The sequence below is a fragment of the Microtus oregoni genome, unplaced genomic scaffold, assembly GCF_018167655.1.
Source record: "Microtus oregoni isolate MIOR12 unplaced genomic scaffold, Mior012 000019F_ref0000042, whole genome shotgun sequence".
NCBI lineage: Eukaryota > Metazoa > Chordata > Mammalia > Rodentia > Cricetidae > Microtus > Microtus oregoni.
The window spans coordinates 29,555,003-29,575,113 of NW_024543078.1; the positions used below are offsets into that span (position 1 = coordinate 29,555,003).

The 20,111-nt window shown below is 46.6% G+C and overlaps 1 protein-coding gene across 2 annotated transcripts in view; it reads left to right on the forward strand.

The window, feature by feature from the left end:
* Positions 1 to 18,960, forward strand: part of Ddc (dopa decarboxylase) — an 86,996-nt gene extending 68,036 nt beyond the window's left edge. For both annotated transcript variants that reach the window (XM_041669141.1, XM_041669142.1), the window contains exons 10-15: positions 4,676 to 4,752; positions 8,494 to 8,513; positions 11,517 to 11,615; positions 13,974 to 14,075; positions 17,466 to 17,683; positions 18,554 to 18,960. In XM_041669141.1, the coding sequence (XP_041525075.1) occupies positions 4,676 to 4,752; positions 8,494 to 8,513; positions 11,517 to 11,615; positions 13,974 to 14,075; positions 17,466 to 17,666 (499 nt within the window). In that variant the 3' untranslated portion in view covers positions 17,667 to 17,683; positions 18,554 to 18,960. The remainder of the gene's footprint in view (positions 1 to 4,675; positions 4,753 to 8,493; positions 8,514 to 11,516; positions 11,616 to 13,973; positions 14,076 to 17,465; positions 17,684 to 18,553) is intronic.
* The last annotated feature ends 1,151 nt before the right edge of the window (positions 18,961 to 20,111 follow it).

Below are 20,111 nucleotides of genomic sequence, written 5' to 3' on the forward strand. Positions count from 1 at the left end.
TCTACGGTCAATAGGTCCCATTCCTTGTGGCTTGTGGTGAGACAGCATATCACGGAGGAAACACATGGTGTAGAAACTGTTTGTGCCTCAGCCAGCCAAGACACCAAAGAGATAGGAAGGGCCTGGGCTCCTATGATTTCCTTAAAGAGCACAGCTTACCATTGGAAGATTTCCAGCTAGGCCTCCTCTCTGGAAGGCTCTACCAACTCCAAATACTGCCACAGGCTGAGGAGCAGTCTCTCTGGGCCTTTGGAGGCACACGTATCCAAACCATCACAGGCGCGTTAGTAGAGTTACGTTGCTCTAACGAAATATTACAGGCTCGGTAGATTACTAACAAGTTTACTTCTGGCAGTTGTGGAGGAGGTTGAAAACCTAAGGCTAAGGCCACAGTAGACTCGGTATATCAGACTTATTTAGGGCTCGATTCTTCACACACAGTTCCTTCTTAGTGTGTCCACCCCTAGTGGAGGGGGTGAGGAGGTTGTCTAGGATCTTTTATGAGAGGTGTTTGGTAATTCCATTAAGGTCGCCACCGTGACCTAGTGACCACGAAGTCTCCGACAACTTCTAATCACTTCAGTCAACATTCAGATTGCAGCTAGAAGAAAATTCATTGTTCTAATATAGTTGCACTTGAATCTGAACATTATGAAGTTAGAGCAAGAACAAAATTGTTTTATACTCTAGAATAAAACACCGAGTGCCAGGAAATAAAATAATAACTGGTGTAAGCTAAAAAAAAAAAAACTAGATAACATAGAGGGGGACAGAACATAAAATGGAGGTAATGGTGGCTTCAGTGCCTTTGGTTAGGATGCTATCAGTGGAATTCTTAGGGAAAGATGAGGAGAGATATTTGGGTGAGGAGGGCCTGGGAGCTGACATGAGGAAGAAAAAGTGCCCAGGACACCATGAATTGGCTCTTTCATTCCCTGGTCAGTTATTTATGATAGGGAGGTCAGGAGAAGGCCCTTTGGGGAAGTGACATTTGACCAGACCTCTGAATAGGGAAAGGACAGGCAGGAGTCAAAAAGTTTGTGCAAAGGCCCTGAGGTAGAACAAACCCACCACCTAGCTCAGATTTGGTTGAAAGAGTTGCAGATCATCTTGTTGGAAGATGGTTTTGAATTTGTTTCAAATAAGCTACTACATTTAAAAATGGGTGGTTTTCTAGACATGTGTTTCTTTTCAAAATGTCGTTCTCATCGTTAGGAGGGGTTACTGCTGAGTATCCCTAGGCAGGGCACACGCTTTCAGATTCAACACAGCCCTACGAGTCAGCTACCCAGGCAAGTACGAGGTTCCCAGAAAAGCAAACCTTGTCTTGAAGAAAGGCAATGTCAAGTTAGATGACAATAACAGACTTCTGCCAAGAAGCAGCACACACCAGAGTTCTCAGGCTGCATGGACAGAATTCCTCTCCTCTTCTCTGGTCCTTGCTCCAAGTGATGAGGGCTTGCCACAAACAACCCCACGTCAGACAGTCACTGCAATAAGGGTGCTTTGCTTAAGAGTTTTACCTTCTGAGCAATGCCTGCTCTTTCTCCAGCACTTCACAGTTTATCTCACCCTCTCAATAGCTCTGCGGGTTAGGAATTGCCTCCCTGTTTTATGGGCGAGGAAGCTAGGGCTTAAGGCTTAATCCAGAAATACGTGGTGGCATGCACCTACCATCTCAGCTACTCAGGAAGTTGAGATAAGAGCTTTACTTCAGCCAGGCCTGGAGTTTGAAACCAGCTTGTGCAGCAAAACAGATTCCTTCAGTGCGAAGGAGAGATAGGTAGAGAGAGCTAGGGGCGCTGGGGGGAATGTTTTTCTCTTATGAAAGGGCGCATAGCGATCTGTATCAGGGCTGGGGGACTGGTGTCTTAAAACGCAGGCCCCAGTAAAGAGTAAGACAGAATTCTGCGCTTCGAGGCATGCCGCCGCCGAGGAGCAGATACAGGAAACAGCGCGTTATCTAACAGACCCATGCAGAGATGTGCACAGGGAACCGAGCGGGGTCATTCATCATGGGCCCAGAAGAAGCTGAAGAAAGGGGCTGTGTTTGGGTGAAGGGGAGGGCCAGACTTAGGCAGCCATTCTGTTTCAACTTTCGTTCAAACAGTTGTTGACTGTGTTTTCTCTCTGAACACTACAAAAGACCCTGAATTTTAGCCCAGCAAGTACAGCCTGAAGGCAAAAGGTCACTAGCTAGACATAACATCCCCATCCTGTCTTTCTCTGCCCAGCTGCCTTCACGGAGGGGTTCTGTGGAGCATACTGGGGAGGGGGGGCTCCCTTCTGAGTGTTTGCAGAGGGCTTTAGGGGAAGATGGCGCCTCGTAAGGTGGTGACAGGGAGTCACTCAGAGGATGAAATCTGAGAACTTTTTCAATGGTCTTTTGCACTGTCCTGAACATCTATCTGCTAAACAGAAAGAAATCTTTTGCTAGCCCTGATATCATTGCAGTAATGTGATCTGCCCTGTCAAAACACAGCACAGGCCGTCAGGAAACCTGTAAGCGAACACCAGAGTTCTGAGGTGCCTGACCCTCAGACCCTGCAAAATGTGACACGGATCAGCAGTCCCAGGTTAATAATTTTTTACAGATACGGTTTAAGATTCGACTAAAACAAGAAGCAAATATAGTTTGGTTTGAGGTAGGATTTCTGTGTTTGTTTGTCTTGCGCTCTGTGTGTAATCTTTAAAACAGCAGTGTCTCTCTTTCCTCCAATGAGACTTCTCCAACGGCTTGCCCATAACGTAATGTAAATACTTCGGTTGACTTCTTCAAATATCGAAATAGACAAGATGATGGAAGTTTCTGGATCTGGCCATCACTACAGGCACAGTAAATACGTCTCTTAATGAATTCATTATTTTGTGCCTAAGCTTTTTACTGTTCATTTGGTGCTCTGGCTCCTTCACGTGGAAGGAAGTCTAAGATGATCTGCTCAGACCTTAACATCCCTTCCATATCAGAGCCGCAGGGACGACCGGCAAAGGCAGATACGGGTTGCTGTTCTGTCTGCTTAGATAAACGATCTTGCGAAAGATGAATAGAAATTAAAGAAGGACTGGGATTCAGTAACTGCCACCCCACCCCCACTTCCCTCCAGAACAACCCCGACTCCCCGTCAGCACATGGAGGCCCTGGATTCCTTCCCCAGCACCACAAATGAAGAAGTCATGTCAAGAACATCCACAGCTACACATACAATCCTACGAAAACTTTTTTTCCCTCCACAACTGACTTAAGAATAAATAGAAAACCCGCACACTATGTCTGTAACGCAATCAAATTTGGCCCTTCTGCGGTCTATCAGGGGAGTTGTCGTTCCAAGCACAAATGCAGTTAGTTCATAGGGAACAACAAATGTCTCTTATGTCATCATGTTAGTTTCGGCTCAATTCCAAATTTAGGTGAGAAGCCCGGAAAGAAAGCATAGGATAAACCCGCAAACTTAAAAGTTTGAATTCTAAGTCAGATGTTAGTAAGACACAGTGGTGCTTAACAAAATAGCATAATGGACCAGACCGCGTGTACCCCAAACATGTGTGTGTGTTAGAACATTAGGAGGTTTGAAAACGTCGTTTGTCATGCTAAAAAAAAATGAGAAACAGAGTTATCCCATCAGGTTCATGAAAGGCGTTAGGTAAAATTCAGTACCCCTGCAGAACAAAACTAAAGGCACATGACGCTATGCCTGGCCCTAAGTTTGTATTTTTTAAAGATTTATTTATTTATTTCCTTGTTTATTAGTTATTAATTTATATTGTGTCTGTGTGTGTGTGCGCGCGCGCGATGCACATGTGTACCGCTTACATGCAGTGTCCAACACAAGGCCTCTTTAGTAGAAAGTAATCAGTTCCATCCATTATCAGAAATGCAAATGAAGGCCAATCATAGTGATGAGCTAGTGGTGTAGCCAGCTGTTTGTATTAAAGCACTTGCTTAGAATGAACGAGGCCCTGGACTTGATCACCAATAGCAGAAAAAAAAAAAACAAAAAACCAGGGCTGAAATACACACATAGAAAGCCACAGTGAAACCCTACCGATTGCTGGAAATCAAAGGCCCCATACAAAATGGGAGACCATGGAAGCCAGTACAGTGGAGAGCCCAGTGTGGTGCTGTCTGTTCGGCAAGGTGTGTCCCCTGAGTTGTTAGGGCCAGAGCCTGGACTCCGGCAGTTCTAACAAGCTAGGCTTGCCCACCTACCCTCAATATGCCAATTAAGAGGCATAGTAATGTTAAACAGAAAAAAAAAGGATTTCTTCAGTGTGCCACACTGCGAAGAGAAACAAAAAGAGGCCCAGCGACACTTCCACCCTCCTTTTCTGGGTACTGACATGGAAATCAGGTTTAACTAAAGAGCAAGGGATCTGCATAACTAAGCAGCCCTGGTCAATGTGTGGTCCAGCCCATCATGGCCCTGGCTCCACTGTCCCCCTACAAAAGTGGCCTGACAAGTCCTCAGAACTCAGTGAAATCTGTTTCTGGGAGACAAGTTACCCTCTGGCTGGCCCTGGCTTCTATCCTTTTCCTTTTCCCAGCACGAGATTCCTGGGGAAATTCCAATCGGTGTTCTTAACAGTCTGATAGCCAAAGGGAAGGGTGCAAATGTCTCTAGAATATTTTTATTCCTGATGTGATTTAGAGGCCCTCTCTTTTGTTCTCTCAAATCAGGGTGAAAAAGAGAACTGACTTAACAGGCGCCTTCAAAATGGACCCTGTTTATCTGAAGCACAGCCATCAGGATTCAGGTGAGAGGCCTGTCCACCTCTGCTGCCTGGTCAGGGTTTTGTGTTCTTGCGTGCTGCGTTGGCAATGCGCCTTCCTTGGGGCTTGAGGGGTTCCATGCTGCCCCGGTTTACCCTCACAGCTCCCCCTACACTGTGCTGAGGGCAGCGGCTGCATTTCTCTAGCAGAGGCTCCTTTTCACCCTGGAAGCATCGAGTTACACAGGGTGGGGGCAGGGACAGGAGGAGAGCGGCCACTGGCCCGGCCGCAGTACAGGCACAGGCAAGTCTTCCAAGAAAGAAAACACAATAGTGAGGGGGCTGCTGTCGTTCCTAAACAGGAGTTCCACAGCATCAATCAATACCACGAAGACGGTCACAAGAGGCAAGGAAGAGGGCTGGGTAGAGAAGGGGAATGGAGAGAAAATATGGCGAAAACTTAAGTCGGGGGGGCCTCCGGCATTTGGTTCTGTGTTCTGTGCCTGGCGCGGATGGCGCCACGGCTAAGGAGGCTCGGTGTCCGTACCAGCGCGCCGTGAGCAGTAGTGGGAACGTGCACACAGACTTCTCTCAGAAGCCATAGCAGGAGGCCCACAGTTACAGGGGTGGCCTCTAATTTAGCCATGTCCTTTCCAGAGACCATGACAGAAAGCAGGCACAATGAGGTGTTTGAGCCACGATGACTGTATAAGTGAGCCTCCTGTTCCGACCGTGGGATGCCTGAGGCACTTAACTCATATTTCTAGAAGCTCAAGTCCGAGACAGCCCCGTAGAGTTGGGCCTTCGTGAGAGAAGCATTCCCTGGCAGGAACAAGCAGTTGTTCTGTGATATTTCGATTGTGTTCTGATGCTCTCAAAACTGCCTATAAAATTTGCTTTGAATCAGAGGGCAGAGCTAGGAACTAGTGAACCGAAATTAAGCAGAGAGATTTGGGGGGACTGAGGACAGAAAGAGAGACACTGGAAGTAGTAGGGTGGGACTTACAGAGAGTCACCAGGCCTTTCCTTTTGGAGGGAGGGGAGAGGGAGGGAGGAAGAGAGAGAGAGAGAGAGAGAGAGAGAGAGAGAGAGAGAGATCATTGATCACTATTCCACTGCTTCTCTCATTTTTCAGCTTCTTACCCCATATCTGACTCCAGAGTTTTTATTGTTAAAGAATAATTAGATAATTGCATCCCATAGTAAAAAAAAGTGCTCACACTGTGGCATATTCATACGTCAGAGGTGGGGAGAAGAGGGGAGAGGAGAGGAAGAGAAAAACGGGTGGGTGATCACAATTCGTTTTGAATGTACATCCTCAGTGATCCAAATGCAGCCCGGTAGGCCCTGCCTCTTGAGGCTCTGAAGCATCCCCCAATAGCACCACTGCAGGCTGGGATCTGCTGAAATTATAGCAGGGGCCATAGTACTGCAGAGCGTTCTCTCTCTGAGACAAAGAGAGAGAGCGGAAGTTCTGCCAGTGTCTCCTCATCAAACCCTGGTAAACAACGCAGCCGAATTCTTATAAAACATGAAGTACTACATTCTATGTGACTATTATCCTTCCTTGTAGGCCACAGCCCCCAGTACGAAATCATGAGTCAGGGTAGGCTTGGGTCTGAGGGGCTCCAAGAGAGTGGAAGTCCAGATTTCCCTGACAAGTAGTTCTACTCCACAGTGTAGCCAAGGATGGTCTTGCCTCTACACTTCCCCCCTAGAGTTGGGGTTACAGAAATGTGTCTCCACACCCAGTTTATGATTCTGGGGCTCAAATCTAGGTTTTCTTGCATGCTAAGTAAACTCTCTACCAACTGAGCCTGTATCTCCAGCCTGAGGTTTTTATATAACAGAAAATGTTGGCTTCTGTTGTCGGAAAAGGGAAAATGATTGCTCTCATTAAGTAGGCTTTTCACATATAATCTGTGTTAATAAAGACCCATTTTGCAAAGTAGAAAAGAATCAATGCTAAATTAGATTTTCTAACTCAGCCTTCCAAATGCAAATATTTCTGTGTTAGTTATTTTTCTGTTACCATGAGAACATATCACGAACAAAAGAAACTTAGAAGAGAAACGGGTTAACTGTGGCTCACAGTTCCAGAGGGAGAGAGTCTATGGTGGTGAGAAAAAGGCCTGACAACAGGCAAGGCTCAACAGGAACAGAAAGATAGCTGGTCACATTTCATCCCCCATAAGGAGCAGGGTGGGGGGAGGGCAGGAAGTGGGCTCATGCTATAAATCCACAAAGCCTGCCCTCAGTTTTGTACTTCCTCCAGCAAGGAAGGCTCTGCCTCCCAAAGGTTCCATAACCTCTCCAAACACCACTACCAGCTCGGGACCAAGTGGTCAACTCTCTGAGCCCTTGGGAGGCATTTGACATTCAAACCACAATTGTCAATATATTGTATTTCTCACAGTTTTAAGCATTGCCTGATTTGATTGCTTTAATGTTCCATTTAAAAGCTGCCCACACCGAATTAAATTACGAGGGTTTAGAGAGGCACATTAAGCAGTTCGCAGTGTGGATACAGCCATAGCCATAGGAGCTTGCTGAGTGAGGGGCGAGTCGGTCATTGCTTCTGCCGGCCCTAAGTGATTGGACAAGGAGCTCAGGCGCGGAGGCCAGTCCTCACTCCTCCCCAGTGAAACAGACTCACGAAGAAGCAGATTTTCACCCAGGGAAGCTTTCCACATGGCAACCACGACCCCCCCAGTGAGTGGACGGCACTTGAGAGATGGCTCATCTGGTAGAACCACCTTTTCAATTTCCTTTGGTTTCACACAACAACTTGATTAAAGTAGCCGAATGTGCTAGCGGGACTCTATCCGATGGCTCAGACATAAACACTCCGAGGAGGAAAATGTCATCCCTTCATTGTCACTTATGAGTCACGGAGCTCTTACCAGGTACCTTGGGCCTTTGTGAGTCACTATCGGGTTATTTTTGACACCGCGCTACCGCCGCTGGGTTTGTTTAATAGCTCCCTTACTGACAAGAGGCTCCGAAGAAAAGGTCAGAGTGTGGGGTGGGAGCTGAGGACCCCGTGTAAAATGCAAGCTCTGTCTCAGAGTTATTCAGAAAATAGACTGAGACTGTTATGCATAGCCCCCGACACGGCCACTTTTACCTAGACATTCCTGAGGCCGGATGGAAGTCAGGTAACAGCTTTAGATGCCCTGTAAATAGGATGCGAATCCTCCTGCACAGTGGATGCTGGGTTTATTAGAAACGGCCATGCTGCAGTGACTATTGCCTAAAAAGTAGGGACCCTTACAAACTGTATCCTGCTTTGCCTAGCCTGTGTTCGTGGAGGAGATTGTGCCCAGCTGTACAGCCTTTCAACATTCCTCCCTAGTCTCTCTCCAGGACACTGGTTTGTAACTCCCCACTGGTCTTCTTCACACTGTCGTGGAATCTAGGGTTCTAGGCACCAGAGTACAAAACACCTTTTCATAACCAACTGGGGACACTGAGTCCAGGATGAGGAATTTGACTAAGAGTATATTCACAAAACCAGATGCCAGCCAACACCCGTGAACTACCTCCCCCCCACCTGGCTTATTATTTGAAGCATTTTTCTGTATCACCAGTGCCATTAATAATGCAGCCTTCCAAATGTGCCCTGGGCATCCTGCTCTCAGGGACTTCCCTTGAATCTGTTACCTTGAGCCACAAAGGAAGCATGGCCTTAGCCGGTCCTTGGGTAGTTTCTTGTCTGCCCCAGAAGACATCACTTATAACATCTCCCTCTCTAAAGGCAGCTCTTTGTCTTTCTCTTTTCTCCAGGACTCATCACTGACTACAGGGTAAGTAGGTGGTTTTGTCCTTTGTAATCCAAACTGAGCAAGTGACAGGGGGTTTCTACTGGGGGTTGCTGCAAACCCACCTCCTGAGCGGAAGTCTACAAGAGGCACTTCCTAAGTGTGCTCCAGCAGACATATTAGGTGGCTTGGTGGTAAGCAGCTCTGCCAAGTCCATCAGAGGTCCCAGTTTAGAAGGCATAGCCCCAACTGCCTTCTAAGACAATGGAAGAAGATTTGACGTTAGCTCCTGCAAGAGTCTGTCCTCATAGCCCATGGCCTTTCTTTTTTGCCTTCTGTGGTGTGCTTGGGGCATCACCCTAAAGAGTACTAGAACAGAGTTAGGGAAGAGCCGGATTCTTGGACAGGAGATTGTCGCCTTGGCAGCCTCTCTTCGACTCGCTTTACTTCTTTCTCCTTTTTTTTTTTTATTTGCCACAAATGTTTTCTGGAGTTTGAAAACACCAGGTTGTCCCAGCTTTACTCTGGAAAGGAATTTGGAACCGCAAGTAATGCTGGGAGGCTCCTTCCAAGAATAGAAGCCAAGCAGGCCGGGAACATGAAGGGGGCCCACTGCATCTGTTGCCGCTCTCGGAACACGAGGGGCCCTCTGCATCTGCCGTTTCTCAGACTCAAGAAATGACCCGGCTCATTTGCTGGGTGGAGAGGCGGGTGTGCGTGGTGAGCACAGGACATTATCAAAGCATCTTGTCCGAAGTAGTGTGTCTAAATTCTTGGGGCAGTATGTCAGCCACTGATAATAAGGTAGCAGGATTACCTCTCGTAGACAGAGAGTACCCTTCCCGCTTCTGGTGACAGCTGCAAGCTGGCAGGTGCAGGTCACCAGGGAATCTTCATTACAGCTCCCCCAGGACAGAGTTTCAGGGAAACTTGTCCATGGGGGAAAATCCAGGACATGCGTAGATATGGGTATAGTTCATCTTATTTAACTGTGTGTACACATCCTCATTTAGGATCCAAATTACCTTTTAAGAAAGCATTAGTTAAGGGATAGTTTGAGAATAATATTAAAAAATAGTTTGAGGGGAAGATTATTCCCAGTCTCTTCATCTTGACACTGCCGTGGGCTTTGGATTTGCATTGCCTTCGTGGGAGTACAATGCCAGACTTTTGAGAAAGAGCTCCCAATCTTCGCTAACCGGAGTTTGGCAAGTCTGTGAGCGATCGTCAGCATAGCCTCCATTATTTTAAGTGAACTTGGCACGGGGTCAGATCTCTGCTTTTCCCCAAATGATACTTAAACCATGCAGAGGCAAAATTTAAAGAAGAATAAAAAAACACAAATTTTGCACATCCTGTGGCCTCATTGTCCCATTTTTATTTTATATGCATAGCAATTGTGTGCCTACTCCATAGTAACTCAGGAAAGGCAGAGCCTTCATCAAGAAATAGTTCAATCCAGTCACTGGTAGTACATGCCTTAAGTCCCAGGACTTGGGGGGCAGAGGCAGGCAGATCTCTGTGAGTTCAAGGCCAGCCTGGTCTACAGAGCTAGTTCCAGAACAAATGGGGCTGCTACACAGAGAAATCCTGTCTTGAAAAATCAAAAGAGAGAGAAAGATAGATAGTTCAAGCCAGATGGTGGGTGGTGGCACAGGCCTTTAATCCTAGCACGTAGGAAGCAGAAGTAGGTGGATCTCTGTGAGGCCAGCCTGGTCTACAGAGTGAGTTCCAGGACAGTCAGAGCTACACAAAGAAACCCTGTCTCAAATTACTGCCTTCAAAATAAATAAATGAATGAATAAATAAATAAATGGAAAAAATTCAATAGTAAGGAATTAAAATAAGAAGTAAAGTCATGCATGAGGGTGCATACCTTTAATCCCTAGCATTCTGGAGGCAGGACTACGAGGATCTCTATGAGTTTGAGGCCAACTTAGCCTACCAAGTGAGTCCATATCAGCCCAGGCTACATAATGTGACTCTGTCTCAAAGAGCCAACCAAACAAAAGGAATTACACCATAGGCATAAATGTCTAGGAAAAACAGCACATATACGTTTGGTCTTGTCCCAAATTCCATCTATCTATAGAGGAGAGATTTTGTAACTCACCCCCTGATTAAGGGAGAAACAACTGTATTTTTTTTTAAAAAAAAAAAAAACAATCTTTATTTCTCGAGAAACCCTGACTCGAGGCTAACTGTGACTTGTATCTCCGGTGGCAGACAGCAGTGGAGTTTAGAGTGCTCTCCCTAACCAGAACAGCATCTCAGCATCTCCCAGTCTAGCAGGGAGCCGGAGCCAGAGCTGAGGGACAAGAAGCAAAGGGCTCCCCTCCTCCAGCCTGCCCTTTATAAGCTCAAGTAGAGAATTTCAAAGAAAGCCAGGAAGTGGTGCAAGGCCGTCCTCCCGACTGGCCTGTGTCTCATCCCTGTCCTTCCCTACGTGCTTTTATTGCATTTCCAACCCTCATCCATCACCATCAAGAAGAATGTGAGGAGCCAGTGTGAACAGCCAGTCAGCTGACCGTCTGGGAGAGCTGGGAGAAGCAGAGGAAGGCTTCTTTGGTGAAAGGGTATTGGGGTCACTCCCAGAGGTCAGGGAGACAAAGGAGCTGACACTGCTTCAGAGTGCAGTTTCAGAGCAGCCAGGCAGAGAAAGGCAGACACACAAGGGGCTTGGCACCCCCGCCCCCCTGCCCGGATGACCCCCTGCCCCCATGGAAGCTCCCTAGGGAAGGACCACTCTCTTCTATTTCTTAATCTAGTACCTTCTTTGGCGTGTACTCGGTCTGTCTGGTGAGCCTAATAAGCATCAGGCCCTCCCAACCAGGGCTTCTGTCCGCATCTCCACAGGATGAGAAAATGGTTCCTGCCTCTCCTCTCTTCAACACACACACATCAAGGTCTTTGCCATCCGGGCTGGGAAATGGGCACTCTGTTAAAAACATCGTATCCAGAAGAAACTGGCCAACGGAGGAGTTGAAAAGGAGCCTGGCTACTAACACGCCTCTCCCTCACTGACGTGTTCTTTATATTTTGCTGCAGCACTGGCAGATCCCACTGGGGCGGAGGTTTCGCTCTCTGAAAATGTGGTTTGTTTTCAGAATGTATGGCGTCAAGGGACTGCAGGCCTACATCCGCAAGGTGACCGACCGCCTTCTTTGTTTATCTGAGTACCGTTGTAATGGTCTTAGACTCAGAAATGAATTCAAGGGTCTTAGTGAGCAAACGCCATCATACACTGCCTAACAATGGGGACGTTCTGAGAAATCCATCGTGAGGCGCTTCCCTGTTTCCCTAAACGTGAAGACACCGGAATTTTTATATACAAGCTGAGATAGATAGTTTCCTAGCACACGCAGGCCTTTGGGGACAGAGGGATATGTGGTCTGTTGTTGTCTGAAACAGCATCTAAAGCCTAATTTTGGAATCAGGGCGTAGTTTGGGATTTCAAGGTTAGGGCATTCACAAACTGGGCCTTTTGTGTCTTCTAAGACACTTTCATTAGAATACAGATTTTCAGCTCCAGGAAGTTAGTTAAACCCACTGTGTAAATTTTATTTTATTTTTCCGCACATCTAGTCAACAGCAAGTTTGACTGAGCAATACTAGTAGTGAGAATACAGTGTTTTTCTCCCCCTGCCCCCCAAAAATAAATTAAATAAGCAAATAAATAAATACTTTTTTAAAAGCCGAACTAAGAGAACTTTTGAGTTGGTTGGGAGAGATAGATACGATTTAGTTCCCTCAGTCTCAAGGAGGCTTCCTGGGCTGTACGTAGCTTGTTTCAACAAGCCATGCAGATCACTACGATAGGCACTAAGCGACTTCGTGGAACCACTGATTGGTTCCAAGTCCTACTACCCTACTTCCCCCCCTCTCCCCCAACACACACACAGCTGGGGAAGCTGAGGCCTGAATATGAGCCAGGACTTGTTCACCCGTTTAGCCAGAAGCAGAGGGCCCCCTGACTTCAGCCGAGTCCTTTGTAAGCCACAGCATCAATTTGATGAGGCAAGCATGCCTGTGGCTTCCAGCCTGGGGTGGTGACAGCTTTCCCCTTAAGTCCCAGTACCCACTACATCACCAGATGTGCAGCCAAAGGCAGGGGCCGAATGTCTCCAGGCTCCTCTTCTGTGACAAGGGTGCAGAACAGCACTTATTTTCAGGGTGCTCGTCACGTGCTACAAATCGGCATCCGTCAGATCACAAAAACCGTTGTGAGGAAATGTCTGCAGGCATCGAGCACTGTGAGAGGCTACGTGGGGGGAAAGAACTAGAAACCGAGGGTGTGTGCGGATTTCTAGGATCCCTGATCCTAGTGAGTCAACTGGTGTAATGAGAAAAAGTCCCAGAGTGGTTTATCAGTCCAAGGTGACGATGACTTTTAGTTCAGGACAACTCGCTGAGATTAGGCTGTGCCAGGTTAAAAACACACCACACCTCTTTCTGGAAAGGCCTAAATCCTGCCCTAACAAGAGACAGAAGACCGGTCAAAACTGGCCTTCTTAGGCCTGAGCTAATAGAAGACAGCTTTAGTCCTGAATCTTTGGTGCCCCCTGGCGTGACGACTAGGAACAGTCGCTTCAACGGGTGTTTCAGTCCCAACAAGCCTTGTGTGCTTCAGCTCCTCTAAAGCGTCGACCCTGTGGCAGCTAGAGCTGGGTGCCAGCAGGTTCCAATTAGCTAGCCGTGCACACGGACAGTGATCGAGTGTGTTCTCTGCAGTTCGTACGTGGTTTTAATCAGCGTTCGAGTTCTATAAACATCTAGAGATTAAATAGGCTTATGTGTTCAATGCGAGCACAAAACTTTATTTTTTTATTTAGGAGATAAGGTCTCACTATGCAGCATTGGTTGTCCTGAGGCTCAGTATGTAGACCAGGTCGGCCTCAGACTCATAGAGGTCTGCCTACTTCGGTCTCCTGGGTGCCATGATTAAAGCTGTGCACCACCGCGCCAGAGAGCACATAGCTCTTGAATATGGCAGCCATTGTATCAGGCTGAGACCACAGCCCAACCTGCTACGGAAGTGACGTCCCAGTCTTAGGCGGCTGCTGTGAGTCCCATCTGAGCCAAGGCATAGCCATCAGGCCTTGGTTATGACACTTGTTCTTTCTGAGTCTCGGTTTACTATCTGCAAATGAGTGAAGTAAAACCCCTGGATCACAACATTTTAGGCTATCACGAGGAAGGCAAGGCAACTGGATGTAGCCTTTCTTTCTTCTAAAATCTTCAACAACTTCCTTATGATGTTTACTATAAAATTATTTAAGAAATGGGGGTGGAAACATAGATCCGTGGACAGAAGATAATGAGTGTTTTTCTGAGGGAACTGTGACGTACCTTGTAGTTTAGGACAGAAATGCTGGTGAGGGGACAGGCTTGTGATCAGAAGATGTGAATGAATAACAGATGTACAGTCCTTTGAGGTGCTGGGAGGCCAGGGTTAGGCTGAAGTTGTGGTGAGAAAGACAGCAAGTTTTCCTTCTCTGCTTCTAGCACGTGGCACTGTCTCATGAGTTTGAGTCTCTGGTACGGCAGGACCCTCGCTTTGAGATCTGCACGGAAGTCATTCTTGGGCTGGTCTGCTTCCGGTTAAAGGTATGATATGCCGATTTCAGCCATCTTTGTTTCCACTGAATGAGATAAACTATTATTCATGACATCCACATACAAAGTTGTATACCAGTTGCCAAGGTCTACAGAACATGACCCGCGGTGCTTAGCAGGCGGTGCTGGCTAGCTGACCAGTCCCGTAGACTCTCCTCCGTGGACTTGTTGCCCAGTTTCCTCAGATGTGATTGGATGCTTTCCTCTTGACCCAAGGCCAAGAGTCCATCCAATACCCCTGGAACTGTACTCCTCTGCTGAGCTGTCTGTGGCCTCAGGAACCAGGTCACCTGTGGACACACAGCATCAGCACATCTGGGAACTGGTTAGATAAACAAGCCTCACGATCTCAGTCATCTGGCTATATATACCTCGGCAAGATTCCTGCACAGAGGGGGCACCTGGGTTGTGTGTTCACTTTGTGAGGGAAGCCTGCCAAGACCGGCAAGGGAGTAAGCTATCTTTGCAGAGACTGACACAGCCACGTTACTCAAAAGGCCCCTGCTCATCACTGGCTTATAAACGAAGCCAGATGCTCTGGCCATTACAGAACTGCCTTTTAATAGGCCAACAGTTTTATGTTTTGTTTTCTTCCTCTTCTCTTTCCTCTTCTCCTTTTTACAGTGCTACGGTGGAACCCAGAACTTCACACATACTAGACAAGCCTACACTACGCTACATCCACAGTCCCTGCCTCCATCCACCCTCCCTCCTTTTTTCAAAAAATAAGAGACAAGGAACTCATGATGTTACTCTGGCTGACCTGAAACTTGCAATTCCCCCAAGTGGCTAGGTCTGCAGATGCATGCCACCACACTCAACTGGAAGTTTCTGTTAGGTCTTGCCAGGAGGCCTCGTTGTCCGAGTCTAGACAGCAATCATAAGAAGGAGCAGTCTGGGATACAACAGTTTCATGATGCTTCACCTCCATGTCCTATCTCCTCCCCTCATCTTGATTCTTAGAGTTTAAGATGAACTCCAAACCCTGGGAAATCCTAGAAGCAGCAAGCACTAGTGTTGTGATGAGAGAGGTAGAGTGGAGCCCCATGCTCTCTGAAAGTATGAAATGGAATGTCTAGGGGAGATGTGTAGCCTACACACATGGGATGCCTCAAGGTATCCATGCCCCTGGAGTTTGACATGTGGACCATGAGATGTGGCAGGTCTACCAACATTGGTGTCGGCATTGTGTTGACTTCTTTGTCCCTCAAGTAGGTATTTATTTTCATTGCTGTAGGATGTTGCTATAGGATCTTTTCAGTTTTGTAGGATGCTTCTATTTTAATTGTTTTATTGAGGTAGAATTTACTTTTAACTACAGGGCTGTGAGCATGTTTGTCTTCCCCAAAGACCTCTATATAATAATGCCTTTTGTCTTCAGTCTTGACATGACGTTGTCAAGGCTGAGATTATTACTGGGTATGTATAATTTAAGATTAATACCAAATACACTTTACCTCAGTTTCTGCTCCTGCTTACTTGCCTGGTAGTGTGTACAGCCCTCACATGCAAAACCCTCTTTGCTGTCTTCTTCCCATGATAACACATTTGCTTTCTCTTTTTCCCTTTTCTTTCTTTCTTCCTTCCTTTCTTCCCTCCTTCCTTCCGTTCATTTTCTGTTTTTCGAGACAGGGTTTCTCTTTTTAACCCTGGTTATCCTGGAACTCGCTTCTGTAGACCAGGCTGGCCTCAAACTCAGATATCCACCTTCCTCTGCCTCTCTAGTGCTGGGATCAAAGGCATGTGCCACCACCTCCCGGCTTACACCTTTCTCCTTAAAGAAGCACATTAGCCAAATGCTATTCCTTTTCTGCCTATATAACTGCACAGTGTAATTTTTCTGCTTGTCCTTATTTTCTCCAGTTTGAGTTTTCAATCTTCATCATCTTTGATGGCTTCAACCAAAATGTATTGTGGCTACTTACTCATTGAGACAGGATCTCGTGTAGCCCAGGCTACCCTCACAATGACTGTGTAGTCAAGGAATATCTTGAACTGATTCTCTCATCTTCATCTCTCAAGGGGTAAGGTTACAGGCATGAACCACTCTGCTTGCTAACAATAGCATCCACTCTACCATATCCATTTCTGTGTCACCGGGGATTTGAACCCCGGCCTCACATGTGCTAGGCAAGTGCTCTGCCACTAAGCTGTATTTCTGGTCCTGTGGCTCCTTATTGAACATAAAGTATGTGACCTCACAATCACATAGTTGCTCCTTTCTCCCTGGCCAGACTCTTCTAATTTTCCTTGGCTTACTCTTGCCTTTTCATTATTGCTTCTCTAACCATTTCTGTTTGCCTTCTGCTACTACTTGTTGGAAGTCCTGTCTAACCCAAACCAATTGAAAATGGTACTGAACTTTTCCCTAACTACTTGGTTTTTGTTGTCTGTGTTATCGTCTCATGTCTCCATCATCCTTGAATAGGACCCCATTGTCCAGACATGGCACTTACACCAACAGTCTGAATAGCCTGTAGTTCCTTCACTGTACACTTAAGATTTTCTTGGTTGTCACACTCAGACCCACAGCTAGAGGTGGGTAAATCTATCCAAGGTGAAGAGCAGTTTTCTGTATCCAGAAGGTGTTCAGCTACCATTGTTGAGGTAGAGGGGACACTTTCCTTCCCATGCATCCTCTTACACCTTGACCCTTAATGTCCAGAATAAATGGTCCAGCCCTGCGAGAGTCTTAGAACTCCAGAGTGAAGCCCATGACAAGCCCTCTTCTATATTTTGCTAGACAGAAAGGCTTAGCGGGTGGGGAGCCATTTCATGACAACATACACAGAGGAGTGAAGGGCTAGGCAAAGAACAGCTACCAGCCTATCTACTTGGGGCCCTAATGGAAAGCGAAGGTTTTCTGTGTGTTGGCTGATAAGGCCTTCTTATCTCTGGTCAGTCATTGGGAGTGGAGGACTCTGGCCTCTCTGTCCCCAGTTAGTTGACAATTTTCTTTCTAGAGAGGTTGTATAGAGATCATCCTTGACCCCCTGTTCCTGTGCTTACAGATGTCCTTTGCATATTCGCACACCAGCTTGACTGTGGTGTTCCAGGGTCTCCGTTGTTGAGACCTGCTGCCGGGTCCAAGGTCTCTATTCGGTTCTGTTGTTTGCGTTCACCTGTTTGTGCTGACAATACCTCTAGCGACCTTCATCTCTCTTAAACTAAACTGGAGGATGGGAAGTTTAATTTCTGATAACACAGATCCTAGAGGAATGGGGTCACAGGGAGAAGCGATCCCATAAGTTCCATTAGCCTGTGTTAGTTATGTCATCAAGCTCTATGGCCTCTTACACAGAAAATGAAAAGTAAAGATGGTTTCTTTGTTATCTACCAGACTCTGTGTCATATGGTGGATCTGCTTTCTAATTACCCCAGGGCTCCAACGAGCTGAATGAAACTCTTTTACAAAGAATAAACAGCGCCAAAAAAATCCACTTGGTACCGTGCCGTCTCCGAGACAAGTTCGTGCTACGCTTCGCCGTGTGCTCTCGCACGGTGGAGTCTTCCCACGTGCAGCTGGCCTGGGAACACATCCGAGAGCTGGCAAGCAGCGTGCTGAGAGCCCAGAAGGAGTGAAAGCAGAGCCGCTGCAGGTAAGCAGCTATGCCAGGAACATGCTGTCCTCCTGGCCGCAGGATTCCAGCTCAGTTCCAGCTTGGCCACTCGGTGCTGTGGGGCTGGGCTCCACTGTAAAGCAAGGAAGAGAAAGCTGTAGCACCGTTCAATCGAGAGATGCAGAAACAATGCTAAGCGTAACGATTCCATAGAGTGAATTTGTATTCACTTCTGTGACGATACACACGGCGAAGTAGAGATGCTCTATGCTTTCCCCTCAGACTCCCCCCAAACAGCTTCGACCAAAGCAGCTATCAGAATAAGCTTTTGATACAGGATAACAATAAATGGGACTGTCATGTGACTGATTGACTGGGGCAGGCAAGATCAAAATTGTGATGTTAAAGAAGGGCAAAGTCTCCAGGCTGCTTACAGAGGGGAGAGCGTGGCAGACAGCACAGTTATAGTGATAGCTATTATTACACATCTTGGGTTGGCAACATAAACATTTTGTTTGTTTGTTTTTCAGGACAGGGTTTCTCTGTGTAGTCCTGTCTGTCTTGTAATTCTTGCGGTAGACCAGGCTGACCTCAAATTCAGAGATCCGTCTGCCTCTGCCTCCCAAGTGCTGGGATTAAAGGTGTGTGCTACCACTGCCCCGCCTAAATTTTGAGTTAAAACTATTGATTGTATTGTTTCACTGCAGAGATAGCATATTCCTTCTTCGTACTCAATTTAGAAGTACACAAGTCTCTTCTTTTTATTATTTTCTTTTCTTTTTTGTGGTACCGGGAATGGAACCAGGATCTTGTGCCTTCTAGGCAGGTGCACCACCACTGAGCTACACTGCTGCTCTCTTGGTTTTCTAAGTCAGCCGCTAAATTCGTGCTATTTTTTTTCCCCTGTAGAGATCAAAAGTTGAAAAGCAGTACACTTCAAAGTGGAATGAGAGAAAAACAATCACCACCCTGCCTTCGTGAAATCATGGATATATGTGGCCTCGTGTGTGTCTCCAAAACTAACCAGAAACCTGCGATTGACTTTTCAGTGGCTTGTCAATGAAGACATATTTTCTGTTTTATCCTGGGAGAAATGTTTTCTGTGTGCAAAGCTGATGCCAGGGGCTCTAGCTTTTGTTCTGTGTTTGGCTGTGATTTTTGTTGATAATAAGATGTCTTTGTGTTCAGAAAGTCATTGGTGGCAGGCAAGGCTTGTTTTATTTTCCAGGGTAGTCTTTGGCCTTACCTTCAGACTATATCAATGGCAGTCAGCTTGTTCTGTGTGACTCAACATTTAATAAACAATTGATGTGCAATACTAACTGGGTTGAGTAAGCATCTTGTTTTACAATGTATCAGACTCTTCCTTGTGAGCTTGGCTTACCCTTTCAAACATGCCGCCTTTGTTCACGTTCATTTAGCCAGTGTGTGTTTAACAAAAGCCTGGTATATGTCAGTCACTGTTCAGATTTATTAACAACACTCAAGTTCTGCTTAGAAATGAGCTCAGCTTCTAGGCATTTACTTGAATAATCTCTGATCTTTATATAGAATCACTCTGATTTTAGAAAACATTTTTTTTGTAGATTTATTTTTTAGTTCGTGGGTGTGTGCACGTGGCACTTGTGAGCACATCCAGTGCTCAAGGAGGCCAGAAGAAGCCACTGGACCCTCTAGAGCTAAACTGACTGTAGTTGGGAGCCACCTCATTGAGGGCGTTAGAAATCAAACTTGGGTCTTCCACAAGAGCAGTGTGCACTCTTAGCTACTTAGCCACCTCTCTAGGTCCAACATATATGTTTTTATTCCAAGACTAATTAGCATCCTTTGAAGCATTTAGAAATGGCAATGACATTCAAAAGGAGTCCCTGGATTATTAGCACGTGTGGTGGTCCACATTGAGTGTCCACTTGATAGGACCTAGACTCATCTAGGGGACAAGCCTCTGTGTGTGAGGGGATTTCTAGATAGGATTGCCTGTGGCCATGCCAGTGAGGAATTATTTTGATTGGGTTACTGGAGGTGGTGAGACCTGCCTTCAACGTGGGTGGCATCATTTCCTGGGCTTGAGACCTAGACTGCAGAAAGAGAAGATGGCTTGCTGAGCACAGCAGTCACAGGTCTCTGCTTCCAGACTGGATGCAGCACGGTTGACTCCTTTAACCCTGGCTTCCCTTCCGCAATGGACCACATCCTCGAACTGCCAGGCCTGTCACACCTGGGGTCCCTTAGGTTGCTTTTGTCAGGGTAGTTTTGATCACAGCAACAGAAAAGAGTAAGGCAGCAGGTATAGCCTGAATTTCTGATGCCTCTAACATTTGTGTAAATGTACCAGGGTGGTACAATCTGTTCTTCAGAAAGCTTGGTGCTTATCATGCATGTTCTCTATCTTATTTGGGTAAGACCTTTGTTTATAGATGAGCCAGATTTGGTTTTGTCCCGATGTGGAGGCAAGGGACAGTATACT